At 32.7% G+C, this 13,548-nt stretch overlaps 1 protein-coding gene across 4 annotated transcripts in view; it reads right to left on the bottom strand.

Moving 5' to 3' along the window:
• rols (zinc-RING finger and ankyrin repeat domain-containing protein rolling pebbles) overlaps positions 1-13,548 on the bottom strand; it is a 427,700-nt gene that overhangs the window by 290,532 nt on the left and 123,620 nt on the right. The window contains exon 1 of one of the 4 annotated variants that reach the window (XM_085941860.1): positions 7,595-8,295. The exons of 2 other annotated variants lie outside the window; for them this stretch is intronic. In XM_085941860.1, coding sequence (XP_085797986.1) covers positions 7,595-7,658 — 64 coding nt within the window. In that variant the 5' untranslated portion in view covers positions 7,659-8,295. Of the gene's footprint in view, positions 1-7,594; positions 8,296-13,548 lie in introns of those variants that run through there. One more of the 4 variants, XM_085941856.1, reaches the window with a different exon arrangement.

Raw genomic sequence — 13,548 nt, 5'->3', positions numbered from 1 at the left:
CGTTAGAAGTTATACTTCTTTGGCGCAACAAAACAAAATAAGCCGTTACCCGAGTCAATTAAGAGGACGTTCTACAGAATTGGCCTTGAGAATTGAAAATATGATTTTTTAACATGTGGTCCATAATATCTGGTCTACTAGTTAATATAAAAAGGTCGTGTCAAAGTTGTTTGTGTTAATAAATTTGCTCTGTGACTGATCCGACTCATATTTCACATTTATTTCATCAGGGCTGTCGAAGACATAAATCATAATATATATTTATAATTTTAAATTTTTATTTATAATATATATTATTTAAGTTTTGTGCATCTAATGCCGGGTCCACACTGGCAACAAGTTAATTTGCTGGCAACCTCGTTAGATTTTACGATAATTGTAAAATTTCTTAAGCAATTATGGTAAGTATCGTAAAATTTAATGAGGTTGCCAGCAACTTGTTGCCAGTGTGGAAATGGCTTAATATCCACTGTGGTTCACGTAGTGGCATGGACCTGGGGTTAGCTAATTCAGGAAGTCAACACCCATGATAGAATTTTTTCCAGTTTTGGTTGCATTATATTCCAAAACTCTTCTGTAAAAATCGTTTCCGAGTTTATAAATGGAAATTTCTCGGTGTACATAGTAAACAAACCTACGAATAAAAAAAGACAAAAAGGAACATACTGATTCATCGCAGTAAAATCTGGTAATCAAATTCGCCATTTTGAAAAGCGACGATTTTGCGTAAACAAATATCACGTGGTCTGTACGTGTGCGGCAAACTTCGAATGTGTTTGTAATTTTGTGCAAAGTGCGAATGTAATGTTTTCAAATAATTGATATGGATTAATTATACCATCGTATTATTTTCTCGAAATCATAAACATACTATAATAGTATTTGAGTATCAACCTAGTATGTTCAATTTGAATTGGGTTATAATAATAATATACCCGTATATATATCAATAGTATGTTTGCTACAAAATCCACCCAAGTTATCAGTACGTACTTGCACAGGTTTGATTAAAAACCATGATGAAATTAACATTTAAAAAATATGAATGCTTAATATTATTTTGACAGCCCTGTTTTCTGATCGGCTTCATCTCGCAGGTGTTCATAAAATAATAATAATTCTCCGCGCGGCAGAAATTATCAGTAATAATAATAATATTTCTTGAAATAAAATCTCCGATGATTAGTGATTTTTGCGAAAAGATCGATTTAAATTGACGTAGTTACGACGCCGAGGTCCTTTTTATACTGAATTATATTTGAACGGCGGGCTCTTCAGCGGGCCCTTAATATTACAGTGGATTAGGTTGATCAAAACGTACGCGATTCATCTGTGCCTCATATAGCACATGATAATTGTAATTTAATTATTGTATTGGACCAAAATTCATCTTTGCCATACAGCGGTTATAATCGATTCCAAGTGCCCATGATGAATTAACAAATTTTAATATATCTTTTGAATTATTTAACAACTCAACAATAAGTCAGTAAGTATATAATTTTACTCATAAATAATACTTCCATAAATATAGCCTCAAATCTTGATACACAATCTTTACAATGAAAAATAAATATTATACACTCCAATATAAATAAAGTTTTATAAATATAAATTAACAGTGTAGACTGTTAGTCTCCGGAAATTTGTTTATAAACTTATTATATATTATGTATTATGACACAATATTGGTTATGTTTACAACACGTGCTCTTTACATGGTGTATTGAACGACTAACTAAATGACACTATGCGCATGCGCATGTACCCTTGAGACCGAAATGAATATAACCGTAATAATAGATTATGTGTTACATGCGCGCGCGCAACTTCGTCACACGCCAAAAATACACTCTGATCTATTTTCCCAAACGCGCTAAAAGTATAACTTTAAAAAAAATGTATGTAGCTAGATAATTAGGTAGTAAGTAGATAAAATTTTGATTGAGTATAGAACAAGTTTTATATTAAGTCCCTAGGTACGTAACAGCTCATAGCAGGCGTATATATCGTACACCTATACTTATTTTGTTTAATCCATGCATGAGAATACAATGAATATATTATATCTACATGTTTACACGTGCATGTTACAATGTTTTTCTTAGCTCGTATTCTTATTTGTCCGGTACAAATCTTGCAATCGATTTTTAACTAACTTTCCGACTAGCTAGACATTTGAAATTTTTAGAATATATCAGAACACGATTCCAATGCATTTTTTAATACTTTTAGCCATCTTTAAGTAGAATTGAATTCATTTTCAGTTAATTCTGTTTTGTATGAAAAGTTATTTCGACACCATTGTTGGTTGCTAGGGGTCTGGGGTCCTAGCAACAAAATTTTTAATATACATATGCGTGCGTTACTATGGAAATCAATATGACATGTCAAAATGACATTTCAGTAGTATTTCTATCAAATACAAATTTTTTTGATCGTTTAAGCTAGTCAAGTCTTATTATATCATTCAACAGAAAATTTAAAAACGTTGTATATAAAAAGTTCTTTTTATCTTGTAATTATTCTTGTTATGGCCGCGACAATACGTAGACTGTCAGCAGTAAATCCGTGCACGTGTAAATGGGGTATTATTTTACAAAACATTTTTTTGATAAATTTATAAAATAACGCTTGAGCAAGTCATTTCTTATGGAATTCTATTCAATCCGTTAGTACTTACCTGCTGTACCTACTTATCTAATGAAAATGCTCCATAAAAATAATAACCTCGTCAGTTTGCCGACTTCAATAATGTAGGTAGGTACCTAATAATTAGTTTACTTGACAGTGACTTTAATTTTATGACTTACCTATTTACTGTATAAATTCCAAGTACTTAAATAATTCTACTGCACCCTAAATCCTTCAAATAATGGTATTTCTACAATGAATTTATGACAGATTTAGAAGAAGCCCTAAAATAAGGTCAAAAAGAGGTTCTGTACGAGTTAGTAGGTACACAGGTGTGGTCATTAGACTTTCTGAGGAAAGTACCGCAATTATTATAATCGGATTAGGTTAATTTAAGTAAAATGCCAATAATAAAACTGACCCCCGTTTACTTTGGTGTAGTCATGTAGTGCCTACTGCAGTGGTCTCCAACCTTTATGTTACTACGCCTCCCTTTAAAAAACATCTAATCTTGGCGCCTCCCCCCCTTTATTTCATTAAATAATACAGACACTTTTTTAAAACACAAGTTTTTACTACTTACTTATATCAAATTCATTTTTTAATTAATATTTTTTTCATGCGACGAATGAGCTTGTTTATTACCACAATCAATTTTAAAAGAAGTCAACCAAATTCATCATCGTTCATTGACAAAAATTAATGGATTCTATCATGAGCTCCACATAGTGAATAGGGCCCACAGGCCAGGATCTTTCACCCATATATTAAAAAAATTTAATAGCCCTGAAACAAAGCAGCGCCGCAGGCGACTTTTTTTACTATTAATAAAATTATATGAAAAATGCATTAGCAAACTAACCAAGAACTCAGGAAATAGATTTTTGTTTGCTTCAATATATCTGGCGTAGAAATCATTTAAAAGTGGAGACATGTATTATTGTTATATTATATTAAAGAAATCACGTCAAAAACAATTTAAAAAAAATATATCACACCCTGCCTACACGCTTCAGTTGACACTTTAGCTACGAGTGACATTTAAATTTGAGGTTATTGTTTTCATGCAACCAGCGGTCGTTTTGTGCATTACCGAAACAGAGCGTTTGCAAAAGCGCCATTTTTAAATTTCTCCGCTCCAAATATTTTTTTAATAGGATTTAAATATATGTATTATATATTAAAATAAACATTCATGCACTGAATTTTCACTGTTACGTTAAGATATGAACTTTTATTTATTTGTAGATATTATGGTATAAAAAATAATTTATTCAAAAATTTTGGCGCCTCCCCTGGCAATAGATCGCGCCTCCCCTGGGAGGCGCGCCTCCCAGGTTGGAAGCCGCTGGCCTACTGTCAACCAAGATTACTACACGTAGATATCACCTCGCAACTGAAATTAGGCATAGGTACCAGGGCATCTATGTATACATAATGGTAATACATAATAGTTCGAAATTTGCGGTTTACTTCCTTTTTACAGAACGTTTACTTTGTTGTAGGTATACAGTATAGCACTTTTCGAAAAAAAACGATTGTTACTTAATTATTTTTGCCCAAACCTAAACAGTCGATATTATTATGAGCAAGTATCCTAAATTAATATGTCGTAGGTAATTATTAAATTTCAAATGCGGGATGAAACTAAATCTGACTGGTACAACAATCAATCTACAATGATCAGTGAATTGCTATATTATTAAAATACAATATCGTATTGTACTGTTTCATCAGATACAATGTTCTGTATAATGCACCCCAAGATCAACTACATACAGGCCGTTCCACTGAATTATTGCGAATGATGGTGTCAGTAGTAGGTACCAGTTCGAAATAAATGAAGCTTTAGCGATGGTGCCCACAGAACGCGTCGAGCGGGCGAAGTCGGCGTATTCATAACCATAATCACACGTCTCTCGCCGCGCATTACCCTTCACCTATGTAATAAGCGGCCCAAGCAGCACAAAACAATTATTTTTACAGCGTCTCTCATAACAAAGCAATAAAAATATTATATTATTTCGGGGCTTGTAATAAATATTTACGACGACATTATTCAACCAGCGAAATATAATGACACGGAATAAAATAAAACAATGGGTTCTCTGTTATTAAATAATTGCTTTTGGCCCGTCGATCGACGACGCCTCAAGCAGCGTAATTTTGGTAGCCGTGTTCAATGAATGGACTTCTTTGTATTTTCATTAAATCGTATCGCCGAGAAGCGAAAAACGGTGACTCATGCGGCAGGCGGCGCGCAAGGCATCGTTAAGTCCAGTGGGCGCTGGCGTATTTGATTACGTTGTATTTTTGATGATTTACGCGCCACTTGTAGAAATTTTGCGCGAGCGCCGCACTCGCTGCGTCAATGGGCTTTATGCCTTACGATTGCACATTTCGTTCTATATGCAACAATCGTCAATTTCTACAAACAGTAAACTAGGTACTTATATTGCATTCGAATTATGTCCGTCGAAGTTTAGAATTTTGTGTAACGGCCTGACTATAGTGGGATTCGCCATATACCTATGTTCGTAACCATTAACCAATAAGATAGAACATTACAATAACGATAACAGATAACATATTATTGTGAATTTGGCGACATAATCCTATGGCAGTATGCACAGATGGTTAACTTCTTATCACGGGAATCCAGCCCCCGAGTTGTGGAGGAGGTATCATTTCCGAGGAACAGTTATTGGCAGTTCGCGGGAACCCAATCCATCAAGATGGGTTCGGTTTAGTCTACCTGATTACAGTGATTACAGCTAGGCCAAGTTGAAACTTCAATGCTCCTACTAGGTAGGTAGGTACTTAGTTTAGCGTTTGAGACTATCCAAAGGATAAAATAATATAATAAAATCAATCTTTGGCACTATCAGATTTCTCAGAAAAGTTTTAGGTAGATACCTACCTACATTATATGCAGAATACCGTTACATTTCTTGAGCTAAGAAAACCTCTAAACAAGCGATCTATCATTTCAAAGGCATTTTATTGAATGCAATAATGGACAATAACTGTAAAACATAATAATGATACGTTCTTACTGTAGCAGGTATATACAGAACAAAAAACACATACCTACACTATTATAAACACTGATACATAAAAGCAATACAGCCTTGGCAATATACCTATTATTATTTAATAATTATGCAAAATTGTATACACAAAAAATTGATAGTATCAAAGCATTTCTTGAATAATACGAGTACCTATACCTAATACAAGAAATGAATCCCAGTATGATTATTATCCAATTATTGTATAACATTCTTTATCATCCATAATGCTTGCAAGGTCCCGTCTCTAGATCTAATATGTTTTATAGATCCGACACTGAGTGAGGGCGCCACATGCTAACATTTGAGATATCATTCAATACTTTTTTATACTGTGTTTGTTTGTGCTGTGTTCATTGGCCCCCGTACCCAGGCATTCATAGCGTCGCAGGCGACTTTTTCCCTATAACGCAAATTTGTGCTGTCTGATTATCTCACTTAACTGGTCGACCCCCCACGCCGCCCCCCACTAAGTCAGGGCCACCAAGCTAAAGCCCTGTCAGCCATAGCTGTATTTATACAGGCTTAGTTCTAAATTCGATTATGGTGGTATAATATCTATTGCAACTTTTATCAATAAAATCAGTACTAATCAGTACTACGCACTAATTGATTTTGAGCCCCCCTGCCCATGATAAAAAATAAAATAAAACCAATAAATTCCGACTATTTTTTATCTGTAGACAAAATTAGGTTTCAATGCATTTTAAATAGGAACGCCATTTTTTTACTAATAAAAATAATAAACTGCTTACACGAACGTTTGCATATTATGAAAACTTTCACCACTTATCTGATAAATAACATTCTTGAATAAACGTTAACAATAAATTTGGTAATACCTGTAGGTTAGATAGAGACCCCCTTTTGTGTTATATTGCAGTTATGTTTTGGGCAACATTTTACGCCGAGTTTTTGATGTTCGATATAATTTAATAATGTTATGAGTGTTATGACATATTTTAACTGTTTCGAGGCACCATTTTAAGTCTTCTGTTGAACCGATTGCGTCATCTGCGTCATCCGCGTCAAAGAAAATCGCCCCTGAGTACCACTAGTTAGTTCTGCTTAGATTATTTTATATCGATATGACGCAAGTGAACCCAAATCGTAGGTGGGCAATGTGCGATTTTCTTTGTAAAGGGGGTCTCCATGATCGGAGCAAAAAAATCAAACAACATCGCTTACCCAATAGGTATATCAGCATAATTCATGACTCCTGCTTTTTTTACGCCTATTCTATACCTAATTTCAATAATAATATGCCCTTGCGACCGGCCCAATCCTTGCACACTAGGTACATAAGAGGCCATACAGCACTGGAAAATTATAGAAGTATAAAAATAGAATGAAAATTTATATATTGGTGTGACCTGCATTAAAAATATGTACAGAGTAAAAATGTAATATTATGAAGCTGATCCATTGTTCCGTATTGGTACTTAGATCTTTGGTCATCATTGACGCCAGAATTCCGTGCGTTTATAAAGACCTTGATCTATGAATAGTTTTTTTTGCATGCATTGGATAATTAGCTGCATAATTATTATGCACTTATATTTTTAGTTATAAATAGTTACAATACGTTTTACCTTGACCCAACCTATTCACTAATTTATTATCAGCAGTTAGTTCTGTTTGTCAGATGAAAAAAAAACAACTAGCATCATAGGAACATATCAATTGGAAATATGAAAACACGAATATGCAGTCATCTTTTCAAATTGGTACGGAGAAACACCAGTTCCTGTTTGTAAATTAATAATTATAAACGAAGAACGTACCTACTCAGCAACGTTTCGAGGTCAGTTTTATCAGTCAATATTGGACAGATATGTTCATTAAATAATATTATGGTTAATTTTATTGTTATGATCATGTTTGCTTACCTATGACACTCTGGCTGCGAATATCTTTCCTCTGCACCTCCAACTCTCGCGTCCGTTTATCCATGTTGATAGAAATGTTTACGTATTATTTATTAATTTGCCATCACACGATCCAAACTACACTCGACCGTCAATCATACAGAAAAGTTGCACAATCGATATGGATTAGTAATGCACTAAGAGTAATAAAATAACACAGGTCTTTCGATATGAATCGAGTCGATCATTTCGCGATACAAAACACGATAAGAAGAATACGGCACATATAAAGAAATGTGAAGAAACCGGCCGGATGCTGTCACCTAGAATGAACGATAACCGATCCAACTTGAGATCTCTAGTCATTCAGAAACTACCAAGATTACACAGATAAACAAAGTAGACTTCGCTCTACAGGTTGAAACTATCACACGCTAGGTTTATTTACGTCTATCACAGTTTAAAAACGTTATTAAAATACATTTTATAAACCACAAACACCGATATTACATAAACAACTCACTTTTAAAACTTCTGTAATGTCACTTATATTTTAAATTTAGAATAGAATTCGGATTGTTATTTTGACAGTAGTATTCTGTTCTGTACGAACTTCATTCGCTTACCTTTCCGCGTAATCTTTGACATTATCAAAGGCGCAGAATTGACAAATCCGCGAACAAAATAAACGTGCAGTCGGATCGGTCGTTTTCGATAAACTTGCTTTTGATTTTGCTTTGCTCACTTCAAGCTTCATCAGTGTTGCCATATTTTCAAAGTGGAATTATAGTACCGCGCCTCCAAAATTATAATGTTTCGGCAAAAAATTAAGTACGCGTTGAATGACCAATACTTTTCTGCATTTAAAAAAATACGCGAAAAATAATTAACGTCACCTTTTTTTAGGCAAACATTCAAATGGATAGTATTAAGTATTTTAGTTCTCCCGAACAGCTTTGGGGCTGTTTTTTCAATCTACTGCCAACTTCTTTTCCGAATTTTCAAAATTATAGTATTTTGGGCGTACTGTAGGTATAGGTCATTGAGGTAAATCGTTTTACAGTGGCACCATGGGTACGGCAAATTCGGCTTGCAGTTGTAGTGGTATTGTTTGCTAGCATTGAAACAGGCATTGTCGCAAGCAATTCAATACACGCGCGAATCACCTATGGTGCCACTGTAGAATGATTTACCTTTTTTTTATACCTGTTTTAAATCGTACATAGTACGCAGACGAAAATTATAGTACAAAATACTATAATTATAGTACGGTTGGCAACACTGAGCTTCATTCACTTGAACTGTGTTGCTATCGCTGACTCAACGCGTTGCCTTCCTCACTCCCCGCTACGTCTGTTCCATTTCAGGTACGTACAAGCGCTAACTTCACTTCATACGAATTTCAAAAATATACAACCTGTTGCACAGATGACCGTTTTCTCCCTGTCATAAAAATAGCATGGCTGTTTTTTCAAGATTTTAAAACATTATTTTATATTTTAATTAATATATTCGTTCGATATTATTAATTCTACATATGATTATTTTATTTATGAACCGGTTATTATTAATTTCCTCGTTGTAAGTCTTCAGATACTCTTTACAAGAAAATTTACAATAACATAATAAATTACGTCTGACTATTTTTAGAGAAAAAAAATTAAGCCCGCATGAAAGATCTAATATCTACGCTTTTATGAAAATATAAAATACAATGCCTAATTTAAATCCCTCCCCCACTTAGGTATATAGAAATATAAATGTTGAATATAAATAATTTTAAAACACCTCAGATGTATTATAATATCTAGGTAGGGTAGGTACCTACTATAAAAAATCTTTTTTGAAAAAAAATACGACGCCATCCAGTAGATACAATAAATTTACTTATCTTGTGAATTATTATTCGTTGAATAAAAGAAATGTTTATTAAATATATAAGTAAGTACCTACTTATATTAATTATAACATTGTGTATAGATACCTGATATTAAATGAAAAATTATGTAATATTGGTAAGAACAAGAAGTTATATGAAAAAAGTAAATCTCTGGTAAGCTGAGGGGGTATGATTAGGGAATCCAATCCCGAGCCAAAATTCTGATCCCGGGATTTCGGGATTACAATTTGACAATCTCGGGATTGGCATTTTTTTCCATTGTTAATATAAAAATTTTATATTTACAAATATAATTGATAAAATCGGTCAAAAATAAATCTAGTATAATTTATAGATACTTACTATTTAAGACATTTATTGTATTGTATGCGTTCAATCTTGGAAATAATGGAGTAAATAATATTATAATATAAATAATAATGTGAATTTAATATGAGATTGCTGTTTCTGATAGTAAAGACTTAATGAATGGGTTAGCGAGATTTTAAATAGTAAAGCAAATCATGGTGTACTTATGGCCTTTCCGCTTCATAAATCTAATTAGTCAGCCAAATATGAAACTGCAGTAAAACGTATGAGATCATGGTGGAATTACTTTGTTAATAGTGCGAAGCATTGTTTTTTCCAATCTTTCTTATTTTTATTAATTTATGTGAAAAAATAAAATGAATCGGTAATTACACATGGGTATAAATCAAACTTCATTCATACTCGGTTTATTTCTAATGTAGTTATTTGTTATTAAAAGTTTTTTTTTGTTATATTTTCGTTTTTATTTTATTTTCCATAAAAAATAGATAAAAAAATCAATTCCGAAAGTTTCAGGATTATGTTTATCAATCCCGGGATTCATAGGTATCGAAAATAGCTCGGGATCCCCGGATTGGAATCCCTAGATATGATATACTTATCTCCAATCCAAATAATGGTGTTTAGCGTGTTTAGTCATTCATCCAAAACTCCACACAAACCCTTTGAGTTATTGCAATGGATTAAATGCATTTTGAAAAACAATATGTAGGTACATACATATTATAATATGCACAAATATACTTTATCTGTTTATCATAAACACAATATTTCATTTATCGGACTTATATTGTCATCGGATCTATAGATTTTAGATAATATGCAGGTCCATTTAAAGTACTTTTTGTAATTAAAATGCTGCTGGTAGGTAGATAGGTACATCAGACAAGCCGGTTCTCATTCCAGAGTGGAACACTTAAAAAGGTGGTATCAGTAAGTACCTACAATAAAACTAATAAGATCGATTATTAAACGTAGACAACCCTTTAATAAAAATAATTATTAATAATAATGATAAGTAGACAGGTAATGGCGATAATTATCTAAGGACCATTTAAAATAATTACTTATTTAACCACTAATGGTAATTATATAAAACCTAGTAATACCTACAATAAATTATTCTATGTAGGTAAACTGCATTTTTATATTATGGCATCTTGTGTAATTAAATATTATTAACTATGTAGTACATAGTATGTACGTACACTCACTGCGGAATCAACGTCATTAATCCATTATTCATCAGAAATATCCGTTAAAGACTTTATATTTTGTAGATTAATAATAATATAAAACGAAATACGGCTACAAAATGATCCACGTCGAGGTCAAGCGGACAAAGGCCAATGATTTGCATCGATCTTAGGCTGATGTTGAGAATCACAGGTAAAAAAACCAAATGGTCAAAAAATCATTTTATATAATATTATTATTTATTAAGGCTATAATTCAGCTAGGGCACAGTCTAAAACGATCGTGAGTACGCGACGCGAAGATTGTGCAAACGACGAGTGCAGAACAAAACATAATTTGTCATAAAAATTCAACATGCGTCCATTTAATGTTATGTTTATTGTTCTATTAGTAATAATAATAATATATTCATTGAAATGTTTTCTTCTTCAAGTTAACGGGTAACATTTTTTAGTCATCTTTACACGATTTAAGAATTAATTCCCCCGACGCCATCACAAAACAAATTGACGTGTTCACACTCTCCGATTGGCAGCAAGTCCGAAATTTCGTCGCACCTATAGTTGAAAATTATTTTCCGTTTCATTGAAGTATGTTTCTTAACTACCATGCTCAAAACTACAGTTTAATCACAGTATGTAGATTATTTTTGAACTTTACTATTTACTATGAGAAAGACTGTCGAACATCTTCTATTTTTCGTTTACGAATTATCAAATTATTGGAAAACGACTTTCCCAAAATGTCCTTAGTGATATAAGCTGACATAATAATATTTTTAATTCAAATAAAATCGATATGCCAAATTACAATTTTAAAGCGTTCTCGACAAGACATAAAAAATAGCGATAACAATATTTAAATAATTACAAGATAAAAATAACTTTTTATATACAACGTTTTTAAATTTTCTGTTGAATTATTATGCTCAATATGCTCAAACTTGTACTTGATATGAAGTAAATAAAAAACAAACAAATATAGAATACTGAAATGTCATTTTGATTTCCATAGTAACGCACGTATATATTAATAATTTAGTTGCTAGGACCACCCACTTAGCAACCAATAATAGTGGATTGGATTTCTTCCGAAATAACTTTTCATTCAAAACAGAATTAACTGAAAATGAATTCAATTCTACTTAAAGACGGCTAAAAGTATTAAAAGAATGCATTGGCATCGTGTTCTGATGTATTCTAAAAGGTTCAAATGTCTAGCTAGTCGGGAAGTTAGTTAAAAATCGATTGCAAGATATGTACTGGATAAACAACCACCGGACAAACAAGACTACGAGTTAAGAAAAACGTGGTAAAATACATAGTAAGTATGTAATATGAATAAAAAAAACTACCTACATGGATGGAATGCACACCGAGTGAACATAGACCCTATTATAAAAACTTCAAACACCGTCCACCTAAACTCACCGCCACTTAAGAGGAATATATTATCACACTCATTGCCCGCCCAATTAGCATTACCAATGGCACGTTGGACATTAGGAGAACAAAAATCATGAATGCTCCCAAATTCTAAGATAACCAATGGCACGCAAATCACTACGACCAAGAACGACAGTTTCCATTTACACAGCCTGGAAGTCGAGAAAATCGACCTCTCCTGCGTATAAGGTCGAAACTGCAAAATGGCAACTTTTCAATAGTACGATTTCAATAAATTTTAAAGACGTTAATTTAAATGCTGGAATCGTATTTTTGTAGTTATTCCAATGACATAGAATATTGATTTGATTGGTCGTTTTAATACCATTAAAATTATTTACTATAGGAAATTAAGCCAAATAGCCAAAATCGCAGTTCCGACCTTTTACGTAGAAGGTGTCGAAATAGGTATAGGTACAGCTGACTCTTCGAAACTTTAAAATTAAACTACTGTAGTAAGCAAGTTTCAGTTTGAGCAAGTGGGCACTGTTTCAATGCGCAAACAAATCTCGCATCTATGACGATGTCATAAATGTGGATTTACAGTTAAAATGTATTCTGTGAACAATCCTATCTATTGATTCAATAAATACACAACAGTGACTCTTATTTAAGCATCTTCATAATAATAATATGTTCGGACGTTTTGTTCTCATTATAAGATTAGTGTTTTCAAAAACTTGTATTTTTTAAATACTTAAATAATTCAATTTTCATAATATTGGTGCGTATTTTTCATACGCCGCCACTGTTCTACATTTTTTTTTGATATTGTAATAATTACATGTATTAAAAAAACATGTTTTCCATAGTTAGGCCGTGTAAGTAATTAAAATATAATTAAAAGGCGCTTGCAGCTTTGCTTGCTACCTGTAATTAAAAAATAATTTTGTACCTCAAATGTCACCACGCAATATGAAATTAATTATTCCCACACCTATGTTTAGCATTCAATTTCCAGTGATTTAAACAAATTATATAAAATTCTCACGTTTCTTAAATCAGAGGGCATACAAATACAGGGATTCTGAACCTGCTTTTGTCTATTATACAGAAAACGATGACTGCCAGTTGTAGAGAATTAATTAACCGAAGTTTTTTTTTAAAAAATACAGAATTCGACA

Source organism: Rhyacophila brunnea, unplaced genomic scaffold, assembly GCF_057557595.1.
Source record: "Rhyacophila brunnea isolate RB1 unplaced genomic scaffold, BYU_Rbru_1.0 scaffold_14, whole genome shotgun sequence".
Classification (NCBI taxonomy): Eukaryota; Metazoa; Arthropoda; class Insecta; order Trichoptera; family Rhyacophilidae; genus Rhyacophila; species Rhyacophila brunnea.
The sequence above is the reverse complement of the archived record's forward strand: the minus strand, read 5'-3'. Positions and strand labels throughout refer to the sequence as shown.